The sequence below is a fragment of the Symphalangus syndactylus genome, chromosome 1 (assembly GCF_028878055.3).
Source record: "Symphalangus syndactylus isolate Jambi chromosome 1, NHGRI_mSymSyn1-v2.1_pri, whole genome shotgun sequence".
NCBI classification, from domain to species: Eukaryota; Metazoa; Chordata; class Mammalia; order Primates; family Hylobatidae; genus Symphalangus; species Symphalangus syndactylus.
This window is the reverse complement of record NC_072423.2, coordinates 94,817,542-94,841,786: the sequence shown is the minus strand read 5'-3', so window position 1 is coordinate 94,841,786 and position 24,245 is coordinate 94,817,542. Positions and strand designations below refer to the sequence as shown.

Below are 24,245 nucleotides of genomic sequence, written 5' to 3'. Positions count from 1 at the left end.
CCCAGGAGGGCTACAGAAATCTGAGGATCTCTGCCAGCCAATCCTCTTCTCCCCAGCAAGAGTTCCCCTGGTGCCCTCCAGTGGGCAAAGGACAGGACAGGATCACCCTCTGCCACCCCCATCCTCCACCTTCATCCTGATCTCCTGGGATTGCTACAACACCCAGGCAACAGAGGGCGAAGGAGTCAGGCTGTCATACCCCATTACAAATGGGAAGACTCAGGCCGGGCACGGTGGCTCACGCCTGTAATCCCAGAACTTTGGGAGGCCGAGGCAGGTGGATCACTTCAAGTCAGGAGTTTGAGACCAGCCTGGCCAACGTGGTGAAACCCTGTCACTACTAAAAATACAAAAATTAGCTGGGCATGGTGGCGCACACCTGTAATCCCAGCTATTTGCAAGGCTGGAGCAGGATTGTTTGAACCTGGGAGGCAGAAGTTGCAGTGAGGTGAGATCGTGCCACTGCACTCCAGTGCACTCCAGCCTGGGCAACAGAGTGAGACCATCTCAATAAGAAAAAAAAAAAAAGCAAAAACAAAAACAAAAACAAATGGGAACACTGAGACCTAGAGAGGGAATGTGGCTCCCAGAGGTGGCCCAGAGCCAGGGCAGAGCCCTGAGAGTGAGGACACCCCCATGAGCTGGGGCCACAGGGGCAGGACCCTGAGTCCTGTATCCCAACTCTGTCTCCAGCCCAGGGCTCCCTGCTTGGGTGTCCCCCAGCTTGATCAAACCCACTATTCTCACAACAAAACATCTCATCTTCTACGCAAACTGGCTCCATCTCCAGTCTGTCAGTTTCCATGACTGAAACCCCCCAATCAAGTTGATGCTTGAGCCCAAACCTTGGCACCTCCCAATGCCTCCTTCCCCCTTCCCCCAGTGCCACCTGTCACCATGTCTGTAGATTCTGACTCCTGCATTACTGTGGCTCTGCACACCTCTTTCCCTACAACATCTGCCTTAGTCCAACAATTTGCCTCAGAGTTTCCCCACACCAAACATGCTTCCCACTCTATATTCAGGGTGATCCTTGTTAAAGCAATATGATCCTTTCACTCTCCTGTTTGAAACCACCTCTCCCCACGCCAACCTAATCTGACCCCCAAAACCTTCCACCTACATCTCCCATTGCCCCCTACACCATCATATTCCAGCCACACTGGATTACATTCCATTCCCTGAACACAATGGTATGCCAGGTCAGCCTCTTATTGGCTCTTGAAAGCTGAATTGTGGCCTGGCGCAGTGGCTCCCGCCTGTAATCCCAGCACTTTGGGAGGTGGGGGTGGGCGGATCACAAGGTCAGGAGATTGAGACCATCCTGGCTAACACAATGAAACCCCGTCTCTACTAAAAATACAAAAAATTAGCCAGGTGCGGTGGCGGGCACCTGGAGTCCCAGCTACTGGGGAGGCTGAGGCAGGAGAATGGCGTGAACCTAGGAGGCGGAGCTTGCAGTGAGCCGAGATCACACCACTGCACTCCAGCCTGGGTGACAGAGCGAGATTCCATCTCAGAAAAAAAAAAAAAAAAAAAAAAAGAAAGCTGAATTGTGCAAGGCAGTTGTTGGACACAACCATTATTAAAAATTAAATTGTAGGCCGGGCACGGTGGCTCACGCCTGTAATCCCAGCACTTTGGGAGGCCGAGGCGGGCAGATCACGAGGTCAGGAGATCAAGAGCATCCTGGCTAACACAGTGAAACCCCGTCTCTACTAAAAAAAATACAAAAAATTAGCCGGGCGAGGTGGCGGGCGCCTGTAGTCCCAGCTACTCGGGAGGCTGAGGCAGGAGAATGGCGTGAACCCCGGGGGCGCGGAGCCTGCAGTGAGCCGAGATCGCGCCACTGCACTCCAGCCTGGGCGACAGCGAGACTCTGTCTCAAAAAAAAAAAAAAAAAAAAAAATTAAATTGTAATTGGGCACGGTGGCTCACGCCTGTAATCCCAGCATTTTGGGAGGTCGAGGCAGGTGGATCACTTGAGGTCAGGAGTTTGAGACTAGCCTGGCCAACATGGTGAAATCCCATCTCTACTAAAAATAGAAAACTTAGCTGGGCGTGGTGGCATGTGCCTGTAATCACAGCTACTCGGGAGGCTGAGGCAGGAGAATTGCCTGAACCTGGGAAGTGGAGGTTACAGCGAGCCGAGATCGTACCACTGCACGCCAGGCTGGGCGACAGAGCAAGACTCTGGCGCAAAAAGAAAAAAAAATTAAATTGTATAAGATTACAATTAAATAAATTGTATTAATAATAAGGACATTAGGCCAGGCTCAGTGGCTCACACATGTAATTCCAGCACTTTAGGAGGCTGAGGTGGGCAGATCACAAGGTCAGGAGTTTGAGACCAGCCTCACCAACATGATGAAGCCCCGTCTCTACTGAAAATACAAAAATTAGCCAGGTGTGGTGGCGTGCACCTATAGTACCAGCTACTCAGGAGGCTAAGGCAGGAGAATCACTTGAACTCAGGAGGCGGAGGTTGCAGTGAGTCAAGATCGCACCACTGCACTACAGCCTGGGTGACAGAGTGAGACTGCATCTCAAAAAAAAAATAAATAAATAATAAAGACAATAAATACTCAAAACTCATCACTTACTAATTAGTTTACTACAATTTACTTTTTTTTTTTTTTTTGAGACAGGGTTTCACTTCCATTGCCCAGATGACTACAGTGGTGCGATCTTCGCTCACTGCAGCCTTGACCTCCCTGGGCTCAGGTGATCCTCCCACCTCAGCCTGGCACCCCTGGTGCCACTGTGTCAGGCTAATTTTTTTTTTTTTAATAGACAGGGTCTTACTATGTTACCCAGGCTAGTGTCAAACTACTGAGCTCAAGCGATCTGCTGGCGTTGGCCTCCCAAAGTGCTGGGATTACAGGTGTGAGCCACTGCGCCCAGCCAATGGTGTGCTATTTACTGCCTATCTCTCCCAGGACAGCACTTGGTGGTGTTACATTGGTAGCCTGAAATCAGCCATCGTGAGAGTATTTATACTACAAATCGACAAACATTATACATCAGAGGTTTTATTGATTTGTTGACTGTCTAGACTAGGGATGAGCAAACTACAAGCAAATCTGGCCTACTACCTGTTTTTGTAAATAAAGTTTTATTGGAACACAGCCACACTCATGCATTTACTTCTTGTCTAAGGCTGTTTATGCACTACACTGGCAGAGTTGAGTAACTGCAATAATATCACATGGCTCCCAAAGCCTAAGACATTTACCACTTCATGGAAGGAGTTTGCTGACCTCTAGCCTGGATTTAAGAAAACACTGGAGGGGCCAGGTACAGTGGCTCATGCCTGTAATCCCAGCACTTTGGGAGGCCAAGGCAGGCAGATCACTTGAGGTCAGGAGTTCCAGACCAGCCTGGCCAACATGGTGAAATCCCATCTCTAGTAAAAATACAAAGATTTGCTGGGCGTCGGGGCAGGTGCCTGTAATCCCAGCTACTTGGGAGGCTGAGGCAGGAGAATTGCTTGAACCTGGGAGGCAGAGGTTGCAGGGAGCCAAGATTGTGCCACTGCACTCTAGCCTGGGCAACACGGTGAAACTCAGTTTTTAAAAAAAAAAAAAATGAAAAGAGGCTGGGCTTGGTGGTTCACGCCTGTAATCTCAGCACTTTGGGAGCACAAGGCAGGTGGATCACCTGAGGTCAGGAGTTTGAGACCAGCCCAGCCAACATGGCGAAACCCCGACTCTACTACAAATACAAAAATTAGCCAGGCGTGGTGGTGGGCACCTGTAATCCCAGCTACTTGAGAGGGTGAGGCAGGAGAATTGCTTGAACCCGGGAGGTGGAGGTTGCAACAAGCTGAGATTGTGTCATTGCACTCCAGCCTGGGTAACAAGAGCAAAACTCCATCAAAAAAAAAGAAAAAAAGAAAAGGAAGGAAGGAAGAAGGAAGGAAGGAAGGAAGGAAGAAGGAAGGATGGACGGACAGACAAGACAAGAGCGCCAGGCATGGTCACTTATGCCTGTAATCCCAGCATCCTGGGAGGCTGAGATGAGAGGATCGCTTGAGCCCAGGAGTTTCAGACCAGCCTGGTCAACATAGTGAGACCCAGTCTTTACAAAAACAAGGTTTAAAAATTAGCCAGGTGTGATGGTGCATACCTGTAGTACCAGCTACTTGGGAGGCTAAAGGGGGAGGGAGGATTGCTTGAGCCCAGGAGTTTGAGGTTACAGACAGTGGTGAAGGAAAATTCTCCCAGTGGATGGAACTTTGGGACAATACATCTATGGATGCTTTCTGTGGAGGAAAGGTGGCCTAAGGTACAGATTTACATGGACTGGTGAGCAGCATCTGATAGGCTGGCCAGCTGCAGAGACTTGGAAAGAGCACAACTGGCAATCTGATGGCCTAGGAGACAGGACTGTGGTCAGCTTCTCAAAATAGTGACAGGGTGGGAAGATTCCCATATGAAATGCCCATCAGAGAGCAATTGGTGGAGGAGCCCTCGGTGATGAGATAGGATGACTCATGCTGTAGATTGTGTCAGCCTCTTTACCCGGCCAGAGCCATGCTTTCCCAATGGTCCCATACAGAGTGCTCCACCACCAGATGTCTGTGTGTGCTAGAAAATGGCGGTGCTCAATTGGCCGGGCACGGTGGCTCACGCCTGTAATCCCAGCACTTTGGGAGGCCAAGGCAGACGGATCACTTGAGGTCAGGAGATGGAGACCATCTTGGCTAACACGGTGAAATCCCGTCTCTACCAAAAAAATACAAAAAATTAGCCGGGCATGGTGGCGGGCGCCTGTAGTCCCAGCTACTCGGGAGGCTGAGGCAGGAGAATCCCTTGAACCTAGGAGGTGGAGGTTGCAGTGAGCTGAGATCGTGTCACTGCACTCTAGCCTGGGTGACAGAATGAAACTGCATCTCAAAAAAAAAAAGAAAGAAAGAAAAGAAAAGAAAATGGCTGTGCTCAGGCCAGGCGCAGCAGCTCATGCCTGTAATCCCAGCTACTCGGGAGGCTGAGGCAGGAGAACCACTTGAACCCGGGAGGCAGAGGTTGCAGTGAGCCAAGATCGCATCATTGCATTCCAGCCTGGGCAACAAAAGTGAAACTCTATCTCAAAAAAAAAAAAAAAAAAAAAAAAAAAAGAATGCGTTTGTCTATGTTTTTATACAGTGCTTTTAATTCGTTTCAGTTTTTCTAAGTTTTTTTTTGTTTGTTTGTTTTCCAAAACAGAGTCTTGCTCTGTCACCCAGGCTGGAGTGCAGTGGCACGATCTTGGCTTACTATAACCTCCACCTTCTGGGATCAACCAGTTCTCAGGTCTCAGCCTCCTGAGTAGCCGGGACTACGGGCTCCCACCACCATGCCCAGCTGCATTGTTTTTGTTTTCGTATTTTTAGTAGAGCTAGGGTTTTGCTATGTTGGCCGGGCTGGTCTCAAATTACTAGCCTCAAGTGATTCACCTGCCTCTGCCTCCCAAAGTTCTAGGATTACAGGCGTGAGCCACCATGCCAGCTTTTCTTTTAGTTTTTAAAATTAAAAACAAATATATTGCCACGCTTGGTGGCTCACGCCTGTAATCCCAGCACTGTTGCCCAGGCTGGAGTGCAGTGGCACCATCTCGGCTCACTGCAACCTCCGCCTCCCGGGTTCAAGCGATTCTCCCACCTTGGCCTCTCAAGTAGCTGGGATTAGAGGCGCCCTCCACCACACCCAGCTAATTTTTGTATTTTTAGTAGAGATGGGGTTTCACCATGTTGGCCAACTGGTCTCGAACTCCTGACCTCAGGTGATCCGCCTGCCTCGGCCTCCCAAAGTTCTGGGATTACAGTCGTGAGCCACCACGCCCAGCCTGCCTGGCCACATTTTTTAAATTTTATTTTATATATTTTTTTTTGACGGAGTCTCGCTTGGTCACCCAGGCTGGAGTGCAGTGGTGCCATCTCGGCTCACTGCAAGCTCCGCCTCCCGGGTTCATGCCATTCTCCTGCCTCAGCCTCCGGAGTGGTTGGGACTACAGATGCGTGCCACCACGCCCGGCTAATTTTTTGCATTTTTAGTAGAGACGGGGTTTCACCGTGTTAGCCACGATGGTCTTGATCTCCTGACCTCCTGATCTGCCCGCCTCAGCCTCCCAAAGTGCTGGGATTACAGGCGTGAGCCACTGCGCCCAGCCTGCCTGGCCAGTTTTTAAAATATTTTCAAGTGAGCTAGTCTTTGTTGAATAAAGGCAAACATTTTGCTCCATCATTACTTTTCATCTCCAAGAGTTTCTGACACCAGTGCCTCTCTGTGAAGAAAGCAGTGTATTGTGACAACATCAAGTTTTTGTTTGTTGGTTTTGTTTTTTTCCAAGAACAATAAAAATTCTTATGGAGCTAACCATTGATTTGAACCATCAGTATAAATGCCAAGGTAGTTCTTCCAAGACAGACTTTTCGGTGATTCCTGATATGAAATGACATTAAATCTATCTTGACTTTTTGTTTGTTTGGGAAAGCTGAAACATTTTTTTGATGATCATGCTGACCATTTATAGATCTTACTAGTGCTATAGCGTGGTAAGCATTCACCATTTTATTGGTGAAATCAGTTGACTCATCAGCCAGGATAAAGATCAAGTTGTGGCCGGGCACAGTGGCTCACGCCTGTAATCCCAGCACTTTGGGAGGCCAAGGCGGGCGGATCACAAGGTCAGGAGATCGAGACCATCCTGGCTAACACGGTGAAACCCCGTCTCTACTAAAAATACAAAAAAAAATTAGCCAGGCGTGGTGGCGGGCACCTGTAGTCCCAGCTATTCGGGAGGCTGAGCCAGGAGAATGGCGTGAACCTGGGAGGCGGAGCTTGCAGTGAGCCAAGATCGCGCCACTGCACTCCAGCCTGGGCGACAGAGCAAGACTTCGTCTCAAAAAAAAAAAGAGCAAGTTGTTTTTCAGTTTATTATCAAGAAAACAGAAATGAAAACCTGTTCAGTATCAGAGGTCATGTCATCAACATGTGAGGTTGTTGTTCTCTCTCAGGGCAGAGTCTTCTCTTTTTTTTTTCCCTTTCTTTCTTTCTTTTTTTTTTTTTTTTGAGACAGAGTTTTGCTCTTGTTGGAATGGTGCGATCTCAGCTCACTGCAACCTCCGCCTCCTGGGCTCAAACAATTCTTGTGCCTCAGCCTCCCAAGTTCCCAAGCAGCTAGGACTACAGGCGCACACCACCACATCCAGCTAATTTTTTGTATTTTAGTAGAGACAGGGTTTCACCATGTTGCCCAGGCTGGTCTCAAACTCCTGAGCTCAGGTGTTTTTCTTTTCTTTGGCCTCCCAAAGTGCTGGGATTACAGGTGTGAGCCACCACGCCTGGCCCACACAAATTGTCTGCTGCTGGCAACAGATAGTGAGCTCCGTAAAACAGGAGCCGTGTCTCTTTCATCACTGGGAACCCAGTAGCCACCATGGACATGGCTCTGACCAAGCACTCAAGAAGCTGAGACCCATAAGCTTCCAGAAGAGCTGCGCTGTGCACAAATGAATTCAGCATACAGGGCAAGCTCTGCAGTGGATTCCAGGAGGAAAACATGACAGCATGAACGTTACAGATACAGACTTGGAGTGAGATAGCACTGACGGTAAGTTTTCATTCATCAAGCAACTCATTTATGTTCTCTGAGCCACAGCACCTTTGTCTGTCAAATGGGGATAAACAATATCTACCACGTGGGGCTATTGTGAGGATTAAATTAAATGTGTATGGGCCGGGCACGGTGGCGCACGGCTGTAATCCCAGCACTTTGGGATGTCGAGGCAGGCAGATTGTTTGAGGTCAGGAGTTCAAGACCAGCCTGACCAACAGGGTGAAACCCTGCCTCTATTAAAAATACAAAAGAAATTAGCTGGGAGTAGTGGTGCATGCCTGCACTTTCAGCTACTTGGGAGACTGAGGCAGGAGAATTGCTTGAATTCAGGAGGTGGAGGTTGCTGTGAGCTGAGACCATGCCACTACACTCCACCCTAGGCGACAGAGCAAGACTCTGTCTCAAAAAAAGAAAGAAAACAAAATGTGTATGAAGCAGTCCTCAATAAATGATGGCTGATAGTTTTATTTTGGTAATAACCCTAAAAGGGAGTTTCCACGATCAAGAAGAGAATAATAATGCCAATTAACATGTATTGGCCAGGCATGGTGGCTCACACCTGAAATCCCAGCACTTAGGGAGCGTGAGGTGGGTGGATCATTTGAGGTCAGGAGTTCGAGAGCAGCCTCGTCAACATGATGAAACCCTGTCTCTACTAAAAATACAAAAATTAGCTGGGTGTGGTGCACACCTGTAGTCCCAGCTACTAGGAAAGCTGAGGCAGGAGAATTGCCTGAACCCGGGAGGCAGAGATTGCAGTGAGCCGAGATTGCGCCCCTGCACTCCAGCCTAGTGACAGAGTGAGACTCTGTCTCAAAAAAAAAAAAAAATTAGCCAGGGTAGGGTATGGTGGTGGGTGCCTGTAATCCCAGCTACTCCGGGGGGCTAAGGCACGAGGATCACTTGAACCCGGGAGGCAGAGATTGCTGTGAGTGGAGATCGTGCCGCTGCACTCCAGCCTGGGTGACAGTGAGACTGTCTCAAAAAAAAAAAAAAAAAAAAAAAAAAAAAACATAGGCCGGGAGCGGTGGCTCACGCCTGTAATCTCAGCACTTTGGAAGGGCGAGATGGGCGGATCACAAGGTCAGGAGATCAAGACCATCCTAGCTAACACGTCTCTATTAAAAATAGAAAAAGTTAGCCGGGCACGGTGGCGGGTGCTTGTAGTCCCAGCAACTTGGGAGGCTGAGGCAGGAAAATGGCGTGAACCTGGGAGGCGGAGGTTGCAGTCATTCGAGATCGTGCCACTGCACTCCAGCCTGGGCGACAGAGCAAGACTGCATCTCAAAAACAAACAAAGACACAAACAAACAAACAACAACAACAAAAACCATGTATTATGCTGTTACTATAAGGCTTACATATCTTAACTTTTTTGATCCTGTGGGCTAGGTGTTATTATTCCCATTTTACAGAGGAAGAAACTGAGGCATGGGAAAGTTCAGCAACAAGCCCAAGGTCACACACCTACTTATGAGGGAGTCAGGCAGTCTTCACCCCAGAGCCAGCTGATCTCTAGATGGGACTGGAGACTGGACCACTTGGATCATTTTCTTTCCAACAACAGGGCTAAAGTAGCTGATGAAGCCATGGCGCCCCCATGGACTTCTTTGTCCAGCTTTGCCAGTGACCTATGGGGTCACCTTGGTCCAGTCCTTCCCTTTTCTTGACTTCGGTTTCCTCATTTACAATGAAGGAGTTTGACACAATAATTCTTGATTCCGAACTGTAGCCCAGGAAGAGGCATTTGGGAATGAGGCCCTGGCCTGCTGGTGACATCATAGAGGGGAGAGTTCCACGAGAATAGTCAGGCCTTTCTGGAAGCCCAGTGCCACAGTCTGCACTGAGCTCGGCTCAGGAAAGAAGGGAAATCCAGGCAGGGCCTGTTGGGCCCAGGTCTTGAGCTCTGTTCACTCCAGAGTTCCCAGCACAGTCATGGATCAAAACTCAGTGCCTGAAAAGGCTCAGAATGAGGCAGACACCAATAACGCAGATAGGTTCTCTTGCTCTCACTCATCACCCCCACACCACAGGCCAGGCCACAGCAGAGCTCTCCACCATCACGAGTTGCACCATCACGGCATGCCCCACCAACGTGGTGAATCTCGCCACCCTCCGGAGTTCCAAGACTTCCACGACCAAGCCTTGTCCTCCCCTGTCCACCAATCTCACCACCACAGCGAGGCACGGAATCATGGCAGAGCCCATGGCCCCACAGGCTTTGGCCTGGCTCCCTCGCAAGGCGCCGTCCCCTCCCACCATTCCTACGGTGAGGACTACCATGATGAGCTCCAACATGATGGCAGGAGGCATCATGATGGGTCCCAATACAGTGGGTTCCATCAGCAGAGTGACTCCCATTACCATAGGGGGTCTCACCATGGCAGACCCCAATATCTCGGTGAGAATTTATCCCACTATTCCTCTGGCGTGCCCCACCACAGCGAAGCTTCCAACCATGGTGGGTCCTACCTGCCCCATGGACCCAATCCCTACCGTGAGTCCTTCCACCACAGCGAGGCTTCCCACCTTAGCGGGCTCCAACATGATGAGTCCCAGCATCGCCAAGTCCCCCACCATGGCAGGTCCCGTCATCATGAAGCCCACCAGCATGGAAGGTCTCCTCATCACGGAGAGACACTTTCCCCTCATTCCTCCGTGGGGTCCTACCAGCATGGGATATCTGACTATCACAGCGAGTACCACCAAGGTGATCACCACCCCAGTGAGTACCACCATGGCGAGCATCCCCACCACACACAGCACCACTACCACCGGGCCCACCAGCACCGAGACTACCATCAGCACCGAGACCACCATCAGCACCGAGACCACCACGGCGTGCATCATTCCAGTTACCTCCATGGCGACTACCAGTACAGGGACTACGTCCAGAGCACTTCCCAGCTCTCTGTCCCACACACGTCCCGGAGCCTGATTCACGATGCCCCCGGCCCTGCTGCTTCTCGTACAGGAGCCTTCCCCTCTCATGTGGCACACCCACGGGGCTCGGCTCACAGTATGACTCAGTTCGCCAGCACAATCCACTCACGTGTCACCCAGATGTCCAAAAAAGTCCATGCCCAGGATATCTCCACCAAAGATTCAGAAGACTGGGGCAAAGAGGGGCAATTTCGGAAACGCAAAAGTGAGTCTTTGCTGGGGCCCCCATGCCAACTCCTGCTGCCTGGCGCAGGATCCAGACCTGATCTCAGCCCCGCACTGACCTTCCGCAGATCGTAAGGCCCAACTCTCCTGCACAGGTCCCCCACTGGCTATTCACTCTCCTGAATGTTCATGGTCCCATCTTTTATTCCTTGAATTATGCACCTCTTTAGGCCATGAGGTGTTTGTTCATTCAGTCACTGCCTTATTTATTCATATGTCCACCAGTCAAACATTGATACTCATCCAATGTGGGTGCGTGGCCTGCCTGGGCCATGGCAGCTCAGGGAAAAATTCAACACAGTCGCTGCCCTCGAAGGACCCAAGACTAGGGGTGGTCACTTAGCTGACCACAGATCATCCTGTGCTCGGGGCCTGCCTTCCTCAGAACATTTACCACGGTGGATCCTATCTGTCCAGATTTCTCCCACTCACCTGTGAGCTGCTTGAGGACAGAGATTAGGAACTAATGCCTGAATGAGGGCCTTATTGGAGGGCAAGGAGGGACCATGGCCTTTAGCTCATACTCCACCAAACTTTCTTCCTAGTAGTTCAATAAACATGACAACAGGCCAGGCGCGGTGACTCACGCCTGTAATCTCAGCACTTTGGGAGGCCGAGACGGGCGGATTGCTTGAGGTCAGGAGTTCGAGACCAGCCTGGCCAACATGGTGAGATCCCGTCTCTACCAAAAAAATACAAAAATTAGCTGGGCGTAGTGGTGCGCACCTGTAATCCCAGCTACTCGGGAGGCTGAGGCAGGAGAATTGCTTGAACCCAGGAGGCAGAGGTTGCAGTGAGCCGAGATCGTGCCACTGTACTCCAGCCGGGGTGACAGAGCAAGACTCCGTAGAAAAAAAACAAAAAACAAAAAACAAACAAAACAAATAGGCCGGGTGCGATGGCTCACATCTGTAATCCCAACACTTTGGGAGTCCAAGGTGGGTAGATTGCTTGAGGTCAGGAGTTGGAGACCAGCCTGGCCAATATGGCGAAACCCTGTCTCTACCAAAAAAATACAAAAATTAGCTGGGTGTGGTGGTGCGTGCCTGTAATCCCAGCCACACGGGAGGGTAAGGCAGAAGAATCACTTGAAGCTGGGAGGCAGAGGTTGTAGTAAGCTGAGATCGCGATACCGCACTCCAGCCTGGGCGACAGAGCGAGACTCCATCTCAGAAAACAACAACAACAAACAAAATATGACAACAGTCTCAGGAACAAGCAGAGAGGGGCAAGTGTGTTATTGAATGGGGACAGGAAAGGCAGCCCAGAGGAGGGAACATTTCATCAGGACCTAAAAGGGAGAGGATAAGTTTACCAAGAGGATGGGATGATGAGGAGGGTGGGTTTTCCATGTGTAAGTTACCACGTGAGCAAAGAAAGGCGTGGAGGCATAGGAGTGGGAGCCCTCAGGATCCCCAGAAGCCAACTCCAAATCCCCAACAGGCTGGCCTCTGCCACAGAAGGCACAGGATCAGCCTGTTGGGGATTTGTTGGCCAGGCTGGTCTCAAACTCCTGGCCTCCAGTGATCCGCCCACCTCAACCTCCCAAAGTGCTGGGATTACAGGTGTGAGCCATTGCTTCCAGCCACAGTTATCCCCATTTTAAAGACAAGAAAACTGAGACACAGAGCAGTAGTGAAGTCGCGCAGCTGCTTACGCAGAGCCAGGGAGAGCCTAGGAATACGGGCTTGTGTGAGGCTCATGCTGAGGAGAGAGAGGGCACTGGGTGCTGGGGACAGCCCTAAGCGCACCCCTGTGTCCCTGCAGAGTGGTACTTCGTGGCCTTGGACTCCATATTCTTCTGCATCTATGTGGTGGAAGCCCTGGAGGCCAGGAGTTTGAGACCAGCCTGGTCAGCATGGTGAAACTCTGTTTCTACCAAAAATACAAAAATTAGCCGGGCGTGGTGGCAGGCACCTGTAGTCCCAGCTACTTGGGAGGCTGAGGCACGAGAGTTGCTTGAACCCGGGAGGCAGAGGGCCGGCAAGCAGGCAGGAGTGACCGTGGACGCTGAGCCAGGCTGAGGGGTGCCTGGGACCTCGTGGCCCGCCTTGCACACACTTGACTTTCTGGCCCTGTTCCTTTCAGCTGGCCGGCTCCAGCGGACCCACAAGAAGGGACACTCTACCAATCTCTTCCAGTGGCTGTGGGAAAAGCTAACCTTCCTCATTCAGGGCTTCCGGGAAATGATCCGGAACCTGACCCAATCCCTGGCCTTTGAAACTTTCATCTTCTTCGTCGTCTGCCTCAACACCATCATGCTGGTGACCCAGACCTTCGCTGAAGTCGAGATCCGGGGCGGTAAGAGCCAGGGAGTCCTGTTCCCATGGAGAAGCCACCGATGCTGTTCCAGGACCTTCGTGGGCCTGATCCAGTGCCAGGCGGTTTATAGGACTCAGCTCACTTGATCCGCACCCCTGGGAAGTAGATGGCCTTGCCCAGTGTTAGAGAGCGTCTCAGAAACACCCCGCTGAGGTCTGCCGGCCCGAGACAGAAGGACCAGCTAGGCGGGAGGCGGTGCTGTTCGCGCCGCAGCCACTAGGGGGCGCATCTGCTCCAAATGTGCGGCTGAGGGCGGGCGGGCACCTGGAGCCCGAGCCAGGAGCCCGAGTAAGCCCCGGAGGGGCGAGGGTGGAAGGCCAGGGAAGGCTGGGCCTTCCAACGCCATGGAGCAGGGTGAAGGACAGGAGCTGCCCGGCTCGCTGTCTCAGGCTCCATTCTAAGCACTTCGCTTATGTTCATGCATTTAATGCTCACAACTCTATTGAGTGGACTTCAATTATTCCCATTTTATTGTATTTTATTTTAGACGGAGTCTCGCTCTGTCGCCCAGGCTGGAGTGCAGTGGCGCGATCTCACTGCAACCTCCGCCTCCCAGGTTCAAGTGATTCTCCTGCCTCAGCCTCCCAAGTAGCTGGGACTACAGGTGCCCACCACCATGCCCAGCTAATTTTTGTATTTTTGGTAGAAACAGGGTTTCACCATGTTGGCCAGGCAGGTCTCAAACTCCTGGCCTCCAGTGATGCGCCCGCCTCAACCTCCCAGTGTGCTGGGATTACAGGTGTGAGCCACTGCTCCCAGACACAATTATCCCCATTTTAAAGACAAGAAAACTGAGACACAGCAGTAGTGAAGTCGCGCAGCTGCTTACGCAGAGCCGGGGAGAGCCTGGGAATCCGGGCTTGTGTGAGGCTCATGCTGAGGAGAGAGAGGTTACTGGGTGCTGGGGACAGCTCTGAGCGCACCCCTGTGTCCCTGCAGAGTGGTACTTCATGGCCTTGGACTCCATATTCTTCTGCATCTACGTGGTGGAAGCCGTGCTCAAGATCATTGCCCTGGGCCTCTCGTACTTCTATGACTTCTGGAACAATTTGGGTGGGTGGGGCCGGGGCCAGGCTGTGTGTGTTTAGTCTGGGGGAGGCTCGGGAGGAGAGAAGGATGGCGTAGGGGGCGCTGGCGTTGGAAGCCCGCCAGGCTCAGGCACCCCGTGCCCTCAGACTTCTTCATTATGGCCATGGCCATGCTGGACTTCTTGCTGATGCAGACCCACTCCTTCGCCATCTACCACCAAAGCCTCTTCCGGATCCTCAAGGTCTTCAAGAGCCTGCGGGCCCTGAGGGCATTCCGGGTCCTGCGGAGGCTCAGGTAGGTGGCCACGGCTCCCACCTGGGGTGGGGACTCCAAAGGAAGAGGGGACACAGACAGGGGCCCCCAAGAAATCCACTGTGACCTGCTCAAGGGATGGGGGCGCAGGGGGCTGCTGACCCCAGCCTGCTTCTGCCTCCTGCCATGCGCTGGAATCAGCCCCTTCATTTTTCCAGAGAGGGGCCAGGACTCACCCAAGTCACCAACAAGTCAGGAGCCTCCTGCCTTCAGCGCCAGCTGTGGCTGCTGGGCACAGACACACACCCCCGCCCCCCACCGATGACTCAGTCCCCGCTCCTTCTGCCCACAGCTTCCTGACCAGCGTCCAGGAAGTGACAGGGACCCTGGGCCAGTCGTTGCCGTCCATCGCAGCCATCCTCATCCTCATGTTTACCTGCCTCTGTATCCTGGTGCCGCAGGGGCTGGGGTGGGGGCCTGAGGGGCCGCGGTGAGAGGGGTGCGGGGAGCAGGGATGGGGCAGGACGACGGGCGCTGGGGCGGGGATAGCACCCGAGAGCTGAGTTTGGCCCTGAACAGCCAGTCCTCTTCTCCGCGGTCCTCCGGGCACTATTCCACAAATCTGACCCCAAGCGCTTCCAGAACATCTTCACCACCATCTTCACCCTCTTCACCTTGCTCACGCTGGATGACTGGTCCCTCATCTACATGGACAGCCGTGCCCAGGGTAGGGCAGGCCCCAGGCTGCAGGGAGGGCTGGGGATTGGCGGGGTGGACCGGCCAGGGCTCAGTGACCCCATCCGCAAAGTGGGGCTTCTGATGCCTGCATGTCAGGGTGTGGGAAGGGAGCGGGTCGTGGTTGGGGGTGGCGAGCACAGCCTGACTGTGCCCTCTGGCCTGCTCCCCCTAGGCGCCTGGTACATCATTCCCATCCTCATAATTTACATCATCATCCAGTACTTCATCTTCCTCAAGTGAGGACACGCCCCTGCTCTGCTGCCCAGCACCACCCCCGCTTCCTCCTCCCCCCAGGACCCTTACCCCAGCCCTCTCACCCTGGTCATGCCATGCTGAACACACAGGAAGTACAGGGTGCCCCTCTCCTCTGGCCTCCTCGCTGAGGGCACACCCCTGTCCCCCTCCCCAGCCTGGTGATTACCGTCCTGGTGGATAGCTTCCAGACGGCGCTGTTCAAAGGCCTCGAGAAAGCGAAGCAGGAGGTACCAAGTGGGGTGGGACAGGTGGACCAGATCAGGAAGCTGGAGGAGCGAGGCCAGGGGGCTCCAGGGTTGAGCAGGCCTGGGACTCTGGCAGATCTGAGGCCTCTTCTTCCCAGAGGGCCGCCCAGATCCAAGAGAAGCTGCTGGAAGACTCACTGACGGAGCTCAGAGCTGCAGGTATGGGCCTGGCCCGCCCTGGCCCCACCTGCCAGTCCTCAGTGGGGACCAGTCTCTCCATCCCCCTAACCTCCTTCCACAGTCACAGAATTCCAGACTCAGTTTTAGAGTTTTAGAACTTGAGACTCAGGAGGACTTTAGTCCAGAGGACTCTAGAACAATCCTCCCAAAGCCAAAGCCAGTTAAACTGCTTGTCAAATCTTTTTTTTTTTTGAGATGGAGTCTTGCTCTGTCGCACAGGCTGGAGTGTGGTGCTGCCATCTCTGCTCACTGCAACCTATGCTTCCCAGGCTCAAGTAATCCTTCCATCTCAGCCTCCTGAGTAGCTGAGACTGCAGGCGTGCGCCAGCACACTCGCCTACTTTTTTTTTTTTGTTTGTATTTTTTAGTAGAGATGGGGTTTCACCATGTTGGCCAGGCTGATTTCAAACGAACTCCTGACCTCAGATGATCCTCCCACCTCAGCCTCCCAAAGTGCTGAGATTACAGGCGTGAGCCACCACGCCTGACTGTGCTTGTCAAATCTTAAAAGACCTACTTGGGGCCAGGCACGGTGGCTTATGCCTGTAATCCCAGCACTTTGGGAGGCTGAGGCGGGCGGATCACATGAGGTCAGTAGTTCGAGACCAGCCTGGCCAACATGGTGAAACGCTGTCTCTACTAAAAATACAACAATTAGCTGGGCATGGTGGTGGGCACCTGTAATCACAGCTACTCGGGAGGCTGAGGCAGGAGAATCACTTGAACCTGGGAGGCAGAGGTTGCAGTGAGCCGAGGTTGCGCCACGGCACTCCAGCCTGGGCGGCAGAGTGAGACTCCTTCAAAAAAAAAGAAAAAAAAATGTTCTAATTGGCCAGGCCTAAGTTACCTGTCCTTGAAGCTGGGGGTGGGGCTAACCTCAGCCAAAGGACATGGACTGAAAGGGGATAGAAGTGATTTGTTCCTCAGGAAAACTGGGGCACTTCTTCCAGAATTGGGGTGGGTGCTGGACGGGCAAACAAACAAAGGGAACTGCATCGTGCTGCACGCCTGGAGAAGCAACCTCCTGGAGCAGCCTGGCCAGAAACTCCTTTAGCCCTTATCGTCCTGACACATGGGGTTCCTCTGCCTCCTCTCCAAATCCAGGCCTTGACCTCACCCTTCTTTCTCTACATCCAGAGCCCAAAGAGGTGGCGAGTGAAGGCACCATGCTGAAGCAGCTCATCGAGAAAAAGTTTGGGACCATGACTGAGAAGTGAGGAGACAGGAAGGGAGCGAGGCCTGGGGTCTAAGGGTGAGGCCTGGGGGCCTGGCTGGAGGGCTGGGAGAGAAAGAGACATTGCCTGCCCCTCTAGAAGGGGATGGAGCGCTGATGCTTGTGGATGAACTTGTGGGTGCAACGAGGAGATCCTGGGTGGCTTCTGCACATCCAGAGGTGTGTGTGCCACCTGGCTAATCCCAGCAGCAGGGATTCCACCCATTCCTTCATCCCAGAACCATCCCCAACCTTTATCAGGTCTGGGCCCTGTGAGGGCTCCAGGGACCCAAAGAGGACACAGATTCAGCCCCTGCCCATGAGGACCCCACCTCTAAAGACCTGTGTTGGGCCCTGGAGAATGAGTAGACCTCAGCCAAGTGGAGGGATAATGAGGCTGTTGGAGGAACAGCTTAGATCAAGGCCTGGAAGTCAGATGCTCAACCTCCATTCCTGTCCACTTGAGTGGCCAGCTGGGCCAGAACATCTGGGGACTCATGCTGTCCCTGGGGAGCCAGGCCTTGGAGCACCAGGAGCCCTGCCCGAGCCTGGTAAACCCTCATATATCTTTCTCTTTCTTTTCTTTCTTTTTTTTTTTTTTGAGACAGGGTCTCACTCTGTCACCCAGGCTGGAGTGCAGTGGCACAATCTAGGCTCACTGCAACCTCCGCTTCCTGGGTTCAAGCGATTCTCCCACCTCACCCTCCCGAGTAGCTGGGATTACAGGTACATGTCACCACACCCAGCTATTTGTGTGTGTGTGTGTGTGTGTGTATTTTTTTAGTAGAGACAGGGTTTCACCATGTTGGCCAGGCTGGTCTCGAACTCCTGACCTCAAATGATCCACCTGCCTCAACCTCCCAAAGTGTTGGGATTACAGGCTGAGCCACCGTGCCTGGCCTCTCACTTATCTTTCAAACTCAGCTCATTGATGCTGCCTCTGGAAATCTTTCCAGGCCCTCAGCACCGGGCGAGGTTTCCCTCCTCTGGGCCCCTCAGAACCCAACTTCACGACTCAAAGTGTCAGCAGCTGTCTGGCTCTGAGGGCAAGCTGTCTCTCGTTCATCTCCATCTCCTTGGAGCCCCTTGCTGTGTTCATTGTTTCCAGTGTTCTTTGATGAATGGGTTGACAAGATGGTGGGGAGGGTGTGAATGGGAAAATGGGTAATGTGGTGGGCGGATGAGTGGGTGGAGGGACAGGTGGATGACTGACTACACAGCACGGTGAAGGTGTCAATGGGTGGGTGGGGGGTGGCTACAGGGAAGAGCAGGTGGATGGAGGGGGAGGTGAGTTGTGAGTGGCTGGAGGGCCGGTTGGGTGAGTGACTGGATAAGGAGGTGGGTGGATGGATGGGCGGATGGTAGAGTGGGCGTATGGGGAGGAATGGGGCAGACAAATGAGTGGGTGGAGGGATGGGCGGTTAGGAATATAAAGCCAGAAGCCCCTGCACTACAGGCAGACTTGGGCGCTTTCTCGTATCTGGAAATGGAGACCTCCTGGAAATGGAGGTCTGCAGTCATATAAATTTTGTGGGGAGGAGGTAGGTAAGAAGAGCCTCTGGGTGGTTCTGGGGTCCAGTAGGCCCAGCCAGCAGGTCAGCCCAGCCCCTATCTCTGCGACCCCCACTCCACCCACAGGCAGCAGGAGCTTCTGTTCCATTACCTGCAGCTGGTGGCAAGCGTGGAGCAGGAGCAGCAGAAGTTCCGCTCTCAGGCAGCCGTCATCGATGAGATTGTGGACACCACATTTGAGGTGAACCAGGCAGGAGCCAGAAGGGGCCGGTGAGGGGAACCCCAGGGGCTTGTAGCCAGAAATGTCTCCGAGTAACTCCCATGGGGATTGGGGAGGGCAGAGTCTGGCTCATTCACCCACCCGTGCCCCACTAACCCCTGCAGGCTGGAGAAGAGGACTTCAGGAATTGACCCCAGGAGAACAACAGATACGGACTTCAGCCCCTGGCAGTCTGCCCACCTGGGTGCACTGGGACGGGTCCCCAGATCTGCTGGAATGATTTCCGGGCCCTGCAGAGCAGGGGCCCCAACAGAGTTTTTAAACCCCAGGAGGCTCCACGTCCTCACTGGGTAGGCCAAGGCGCAGGGAAGGGAATTGGTGCACACGCACGAACGAGTGTGTGCCGGTGTTGCATGTGAAAGGGGCTGCTCTTGAATCCCCTCCAGCCCTACCAAGGCCCACATGCTAGCTCAGCCCAGCAGGGCATTAGCAGCAGCTGGAGGGATGAAGCAGAACGTGGGCTGAGCTCAGGTGCCGGCGGTGCCGGGAGGGCTGAGGAGGCAGTAACCCTGCTTTGGGGAGGAAGGCCCATCTGGCCCAAGTGTCAGGAGAAAAAGAATAGGCCTGAACACCCCAGGGTTACCAGGGCCTGGGGGCCCAATGGGCTCTAGGAATGGGGACTCAGAGCCCAGGAACTCAATCCTGCCAGGACCCTCAGCTCCAGTAGAAGAGCACCAACCGGACGGGGATATCATGAACCCAGAGGTCGGAGGTCATTGCCATATCCTGCCCTTTCTGGGGTCAGACTCTAGAGCCCCACTGAGGGGAGGTGGAGTCGGGGCTGCTCAAGTCCTTCTGGCCTCAGGGCAAGGGGCGGGCAGGGATGTGTGGAGGACCCTGCTGCTGGGAGAGGGAAGCAGGGAATGAGGCTGAAGGCTGTGCCCCACTGCCTGCTCTAGGACTTAGATGACCTCCCCGACTGATAGCCTGAGCCTAGGCTGGATGTCCAGAGCCCCTGTCCCCATGACTGGGGGTGACAGTAGGACACTGGCCTATGCTGGGTGCTGGAGACCTAGCACTGAGTCAAGTTCAAGCCTCACCCTGGCCCCAGGGGTCTCTCGTTGAGTGGAGGGTTTTCCATTATCTGCAACAGCCATCTCCCCTCTAGTAGAGGCAATCCAAGGTGCAGTTCAGGCCGGAGGGAGTCAGGAGCGGGAGCTGAAGGGCAATAGTTTTTTGCCAACCCTCCCATCTCTGGGCCAGACCAGTCAGTGCTGGAGCTTCCAGGGTCCCAGGACAGAAGAAGCACCTCCCCTCCCTGGTCTGGCGGAAGGCACTGGCTGGCCCAGGGCCCAGGAAGAGACTATGCAGAGGAAATGCCATCTGGGATTCGGGCGCAGATTCCAGGGGCGGAGAGGTCACCGGGCAGGCGTCTCTGGGCCTTGCTTCTCTCCACCACCTCACACATTCATTCAGCAGGCATTTCCTGCCACCCACCCTGTGCCTGCCCCATGCTAGGATCTCCTGCTTGGTGGCACATGGGAGCCCTTCCAAGCAGCAGGCCTCACACACACCCTGGGCTGTCTGAGCTGCCACATCTGACAAGCTTGAGCAGAAGCAGGGCTGGATGTCGTCTCCTGGGTCCCCAGCTCCTGTCAAATGCCACCCCTCAGCTTCTCACTCCCAGGTGGGACCCAGGGTCTACTTCCCATTTCCCTGTCTCTACCCCAATCTGGCCTCCGAAGGCCGACGGCAGGGCCTGGGAGCTGGGGCTGCTGCTTATTAGGCCCCAGCCTTGGGCAGGGGACCAGGCAGGCACAAGCAGGGTGTGAGGCCTTGTCAGAAAGGAAGGGCCATGGGATGCTCTCCGCAGCCACTGCGGTGCTGCCTGCCTGGGCCTGATGGTGCCGACACCTAGCGCCCCCAAGGCCCATATCCCAAGTGTGGGTGTGTGCTTGTGCATCTGAGGAACCTCTGGGTGTGGCATGTGGGTCCTTGGGTTGTGTTTGAGTTTTGTATGTACATCTCCAGGTTGTTTCTCTAGGGTGTGTGGCTTCTGTGCTTGTGAGTTGCTAGGCTGTGTTTCTCTGGGTATGCATGTGATATCTGCCAGCACCTGAGTGTGTGCTGTGGGTGTCTGTGTGTGTATGTCTGGCGTGTTGTGCTTTGGGTGTGTGCGTGTGTATATGTATGGGGGGGTATGAATTGCAGCCACAAATTCAAATGTGCAATTGTTGCAATGCTGTTTTCTTCTTCTTTCTTTCTTTCTTTATTTTTTTTTTGAGATGGAGTCTCGCTCTGTCTCCCAGACTGGAGTTCAGTGGTGCGATCTCAGCTCACTGCAACCTCTGCCTCCTGGATTCAAGCGATTCTCCTACCTCAGCCTCCCGAGTAGCTGAGATTACAGGCACCCGCCACCACACCCAGATAATTTTTGTATTCTTAGTTGAGACGGGGTTTCACCATGTTGGCCAGGCTGGTCTTTTTTTTTTTTTTTTTTTTGAGACAGAGTCTGGCTCTGTCGCCCAGGCTGGAGTGCAGTGGCACAATCTCAGCTCACTGCAAGCTCTGACTCCCAGGTTCACGCCATTCTCCTGTCTCAGCCTCCCGAGTAGCTGGGACTACAGGTGCCCACCGCTACGCCCAGCTAATTTTTTGTATTTTTAGTAGAGACGAGGGTTCACTGTGTTATCCAGGATGGTCTCTATCTCCTGACCTTGTGATCTGCCCACCTCAGCCTCCCAAAGTGCTGGGATTACAGGCGTGAGCCACTGCACCCAGCCTCAATGCTGTTTTCTTTAAATGACATTACGTTGAATCTGTCCCCTCACCCCTCCTGTGGGCTGTAGACAAGCTCTGTCCCTCTAGGGCTCCCAGTCTAGCCCCTTTCGGGCGTCTTGCCCAGGGCAAGGCATGAGAGGCGTCCTTGTGGTGTGGAGCCCACAGCATGGACTGAGAGGCACTGTCCTAGCCCTCATGGTCTCTTGGCCTGCAGGGACTCTGCCATCGTTGGGCCACATGCAGGTGGAGGAATCTTTATAGGCTGGGAGCTCAGTGTCCTGGGTGAGGACATTGCCTGGTTGAAGCCCCACATGCCACCCATGAGCTCCTCCTGGGGCTGAGCGGGAGCAGAGCACAGACTCCTCCTCAGAGTGCTCCCAGGCAGCTGGCCCTGTTCTTATCTCAGGCCATCGCCCCTCCTCTGTGAGTCTGCCCCCACCCCGACCTCTGAGAATATTGGGAGTCTCTGGCTATGTCGGGGGGCTCTAAGGTTTGTTCCTCTATGCCTGTGATGCTGGGGTGTTTGGGGGGCTCCACATTTGGAGGCTCAGTCCTACACCTTCAGCACTGTCTGGGCTGGGACAGCAGCAGCTCTGCTGCAGGTGGCAGGGTGACCTTTCAGCTTGGGCTGGGGAGCTGGGAGCTGCCAGAAGTGGGAGTGGGCGATGGGGGCGGAAGCGAAGCACTTAGAAGAAACCAATGCAAGAAGCAGCACTGGCCATTTATTGTGACAGATATGGCCCATGGACCTGAAGTGCCCTCCACCATGGCCCCAAACCCAATGGCCTTTGCCCTTGGGGACTTATCACATCTGCACACAGTTGTGCTTTATCACATCTGCACACAGTTGTGCTTTAGGAGCTGAGAGGAGTTCTGCCAGGGAACCACAAGGACCTCAAAGTCACAGCGCAGCTTCTGTAGAGAGAATATGGGAGAGAAGGAGGGGTGAGCCCAGCCTCGACCTGTCTCCTCCCAGCAGCCAGCCCTCTGCCTGCCAGGCCGCTCCAGGCCAAGAGAGGGACAATCACTGACCCAACGGATGTCAAGCCACATGTCTGGGGCTAGACTCCAGATCTTGGTAGCCAACTTCCCCATTCCCGAGGGAAGCCCCAGCTTCCTTTCTGCACCCCATCTTGGCCCAGAGGCTGACTCATCCAGAAGGACGACAGGTTCAGCCAGACATCTAGACATCTACGTGTCCAGCCAAACCAGTTCAGGATGGACAACCTGAGTGCTTGAGGCTCTGGGGAGGGCTAGGGCTGGAGGAGCCCAGCTGTTACCTCCTGCTGCGCCCCTGCCGCCAGGGGGCAAGTTGTGAGGTCGACGTGGTCTCCAGTGACCCTGGTCTTGCGGCAGTCTGTGCTCCCCATTTCCATTGTCAGGAAGTACTTGATGCCGGCCACCAGCTGGGGACATAGGGTAGGGGCAGGTCAGGGGTCTTGACCCTTGATCCTCACTTCTCACCTCCTGACATACTCTCCTGTTGCCCCCAGGCACTCAGGTGGGAAGAGAGGGAGAGGGGTTGACTCAGACCCTGGGTGGGGGTGGGGGAAGTTCTGGTGGGGATGGAGGGTGGAGAGGCCTGGAGGCTGAACCCCACCAGCAGCCTTGGCAGACATCAGACATGCCCCATCTAGGCAGCTGCCCACTGTCCCCACCTGCCTTCCCTCCTCCCCGATCCACCCCAACAGGGCAGAGACTAGGACCAGGCATGCCAGGAGGGCAGGTAGTGCAGTACAGGGTTTAATTATGTCTTTCCTTGAAATTTAGATGGTTGTCCATGGTGGAGTTTTAGCATTAATTCGATTTTTAAAATATTGCATGAAAATATCCCGATTGCGCTTTCAGGCCCCCTTCATGCACGCCCGGGCAGCGCCTGTGGCCTCCCCCGTCTGGGCCCGGTGTCCCCTCCCAGCACCCCGCCCGCCGCACCTGGCTCTGCGCCTTGATGATGTGCGTGTCTCGGAAGTAGTAGAGGCTGTTGCTGCCCATGTTGTAGCTGGCCACGGCCGCCTGCGCCGCCTTCTGCACCTGCGGGTCGTCGGGCGACAGGTCCCGGAGTTCTCCGACCATGCGCTCCTGCGGCCGGGCCCGGGCGTCGCGGGGCAGCGCCAGGAGGCAGAATGCGACCAGGGCCAGGCCCAGCGCCAGCGGGAGGTTCGAACGCGCCATGGCCGTCAGTGCCGTCGGAGCCATCAAAGCCGTGAGTGCCGAGCCCGCGGCCGCGCAGCTTTTACCTGCTGGGCCGCCCCGCCCGACGCCCGCGGTGTGCCCCCGCGGCCCGGAGCTGGGGCGGGGCTTCCGGGGTCCTGCGAGGTTCAGGGAGCCCAGGAGACCGAGGGGGCGGCGCGCACCCGCGTGCCAAGACACTTCCCTGCCCTCCAGGACACACCTGGCCCGGGGAGGAAGAGGACAGCGACGGTCCCCAGCAACAAGTGCCAGTACAGGGACGGTTCACGGGAGGGCTGCCCAGAATGAACTACCAACCACAGCTCTTCGTGGGCTCTTACTGTTGCCACCATTTCCTAGCTATGTGAACTTGGAGAAGTCACTTAACCACTCGCTGCCTTAGTTTCCTCTTCTGTACAATGGGTGTTGTGAGGATTCAGTGAGCTGAAACAGGTAAAGTTCTTAGAAGAGGCCTGGTGCTGCATAAACAGCAGGTGAGTAGGACACATTACTGCTCAGCGCTGCCTGACAACCTTCCTGGAGCGCGAGTGACTAATGTTTC

The 24,245-nt window shown here is 54.2% G+C and overlaps 2 protein-coding genes across 4 annotated transcripts; one reads left to right on the top strand and one right to left on the bottom strand.

The window, feature by feature from the left end:
* The first annotated feature begins 9,433 nt into the window (after nt 1-9,433).
* CATSPER1 (cation channel sperm associated 1) lies at nt 9,434-19,061 on the top strand. 3 transcript variants are annotated; one of them, XM_055294386.2, is made up of 12 exons: nt 9,434-10,747; nt 12,856-13,068; nt 14,029-14,142; nt 14,265-14,412; nt 14,723-14,814; nt 14,954-15,097; nt 15,281-15,344; nt 15,518-15,590; nt 15,707-15,767; nt 16,926-17,001; nt 18,640-18,754; nt 18,898-19,061. In XM_055294386.2, the coding sequence occupies exons 1-12, from the start codon at nt 9,535-9,537 to the stop codon at nt 18,922-18,924; spliced, it is 2,340 nt and encodes a 779-aa protein (XP_055150361.1). In that variant the 5' UTR covers nt 9,434-9,534; the 3' UTR covers nt 18,925-19,061. The 3 variants fall into 3 exon arrangements, with proteins under 3 accessions (XP_055150361.1, XP_055150351.1, XP_063499600.1); XM_055294376.2 differs by having other exon boundaries at nt 16,893-17,001; XM_063643530.1 differs by lacking the exon at nt 18,898-19,061 and having other exon boundaries at nt 16,893-17,040; nt 18,640-18,713.
* A 3,190-nt stretch (nt 19,062-22,251) lies between these two features.
* Nucleotides 22,252-23,887, bottom strand: CST6 (cystatin E/M). The gene is made up of 3 exons (XM_055294363.2): nt 23,447-23,887; nt 22,795-22,920; nt 22,252-22,429 (listed from the first exon to the last, which is right to left on the bottom strand). The coding sequence occupies exons 1-3, from the start codon at nt 23,708-23,710 to the stop codon at nt 22,346-22,348; spliced, it is 474 nt and encodes a 157-aa protein (XP_055150338.1). The 5' UTR covers nt 23,711-23,887; the 3' UTR covers nt 22,252-22,345.
* Between the last annotated feature and the right edge of the window lie 358 nt (nt 23,888-24,245).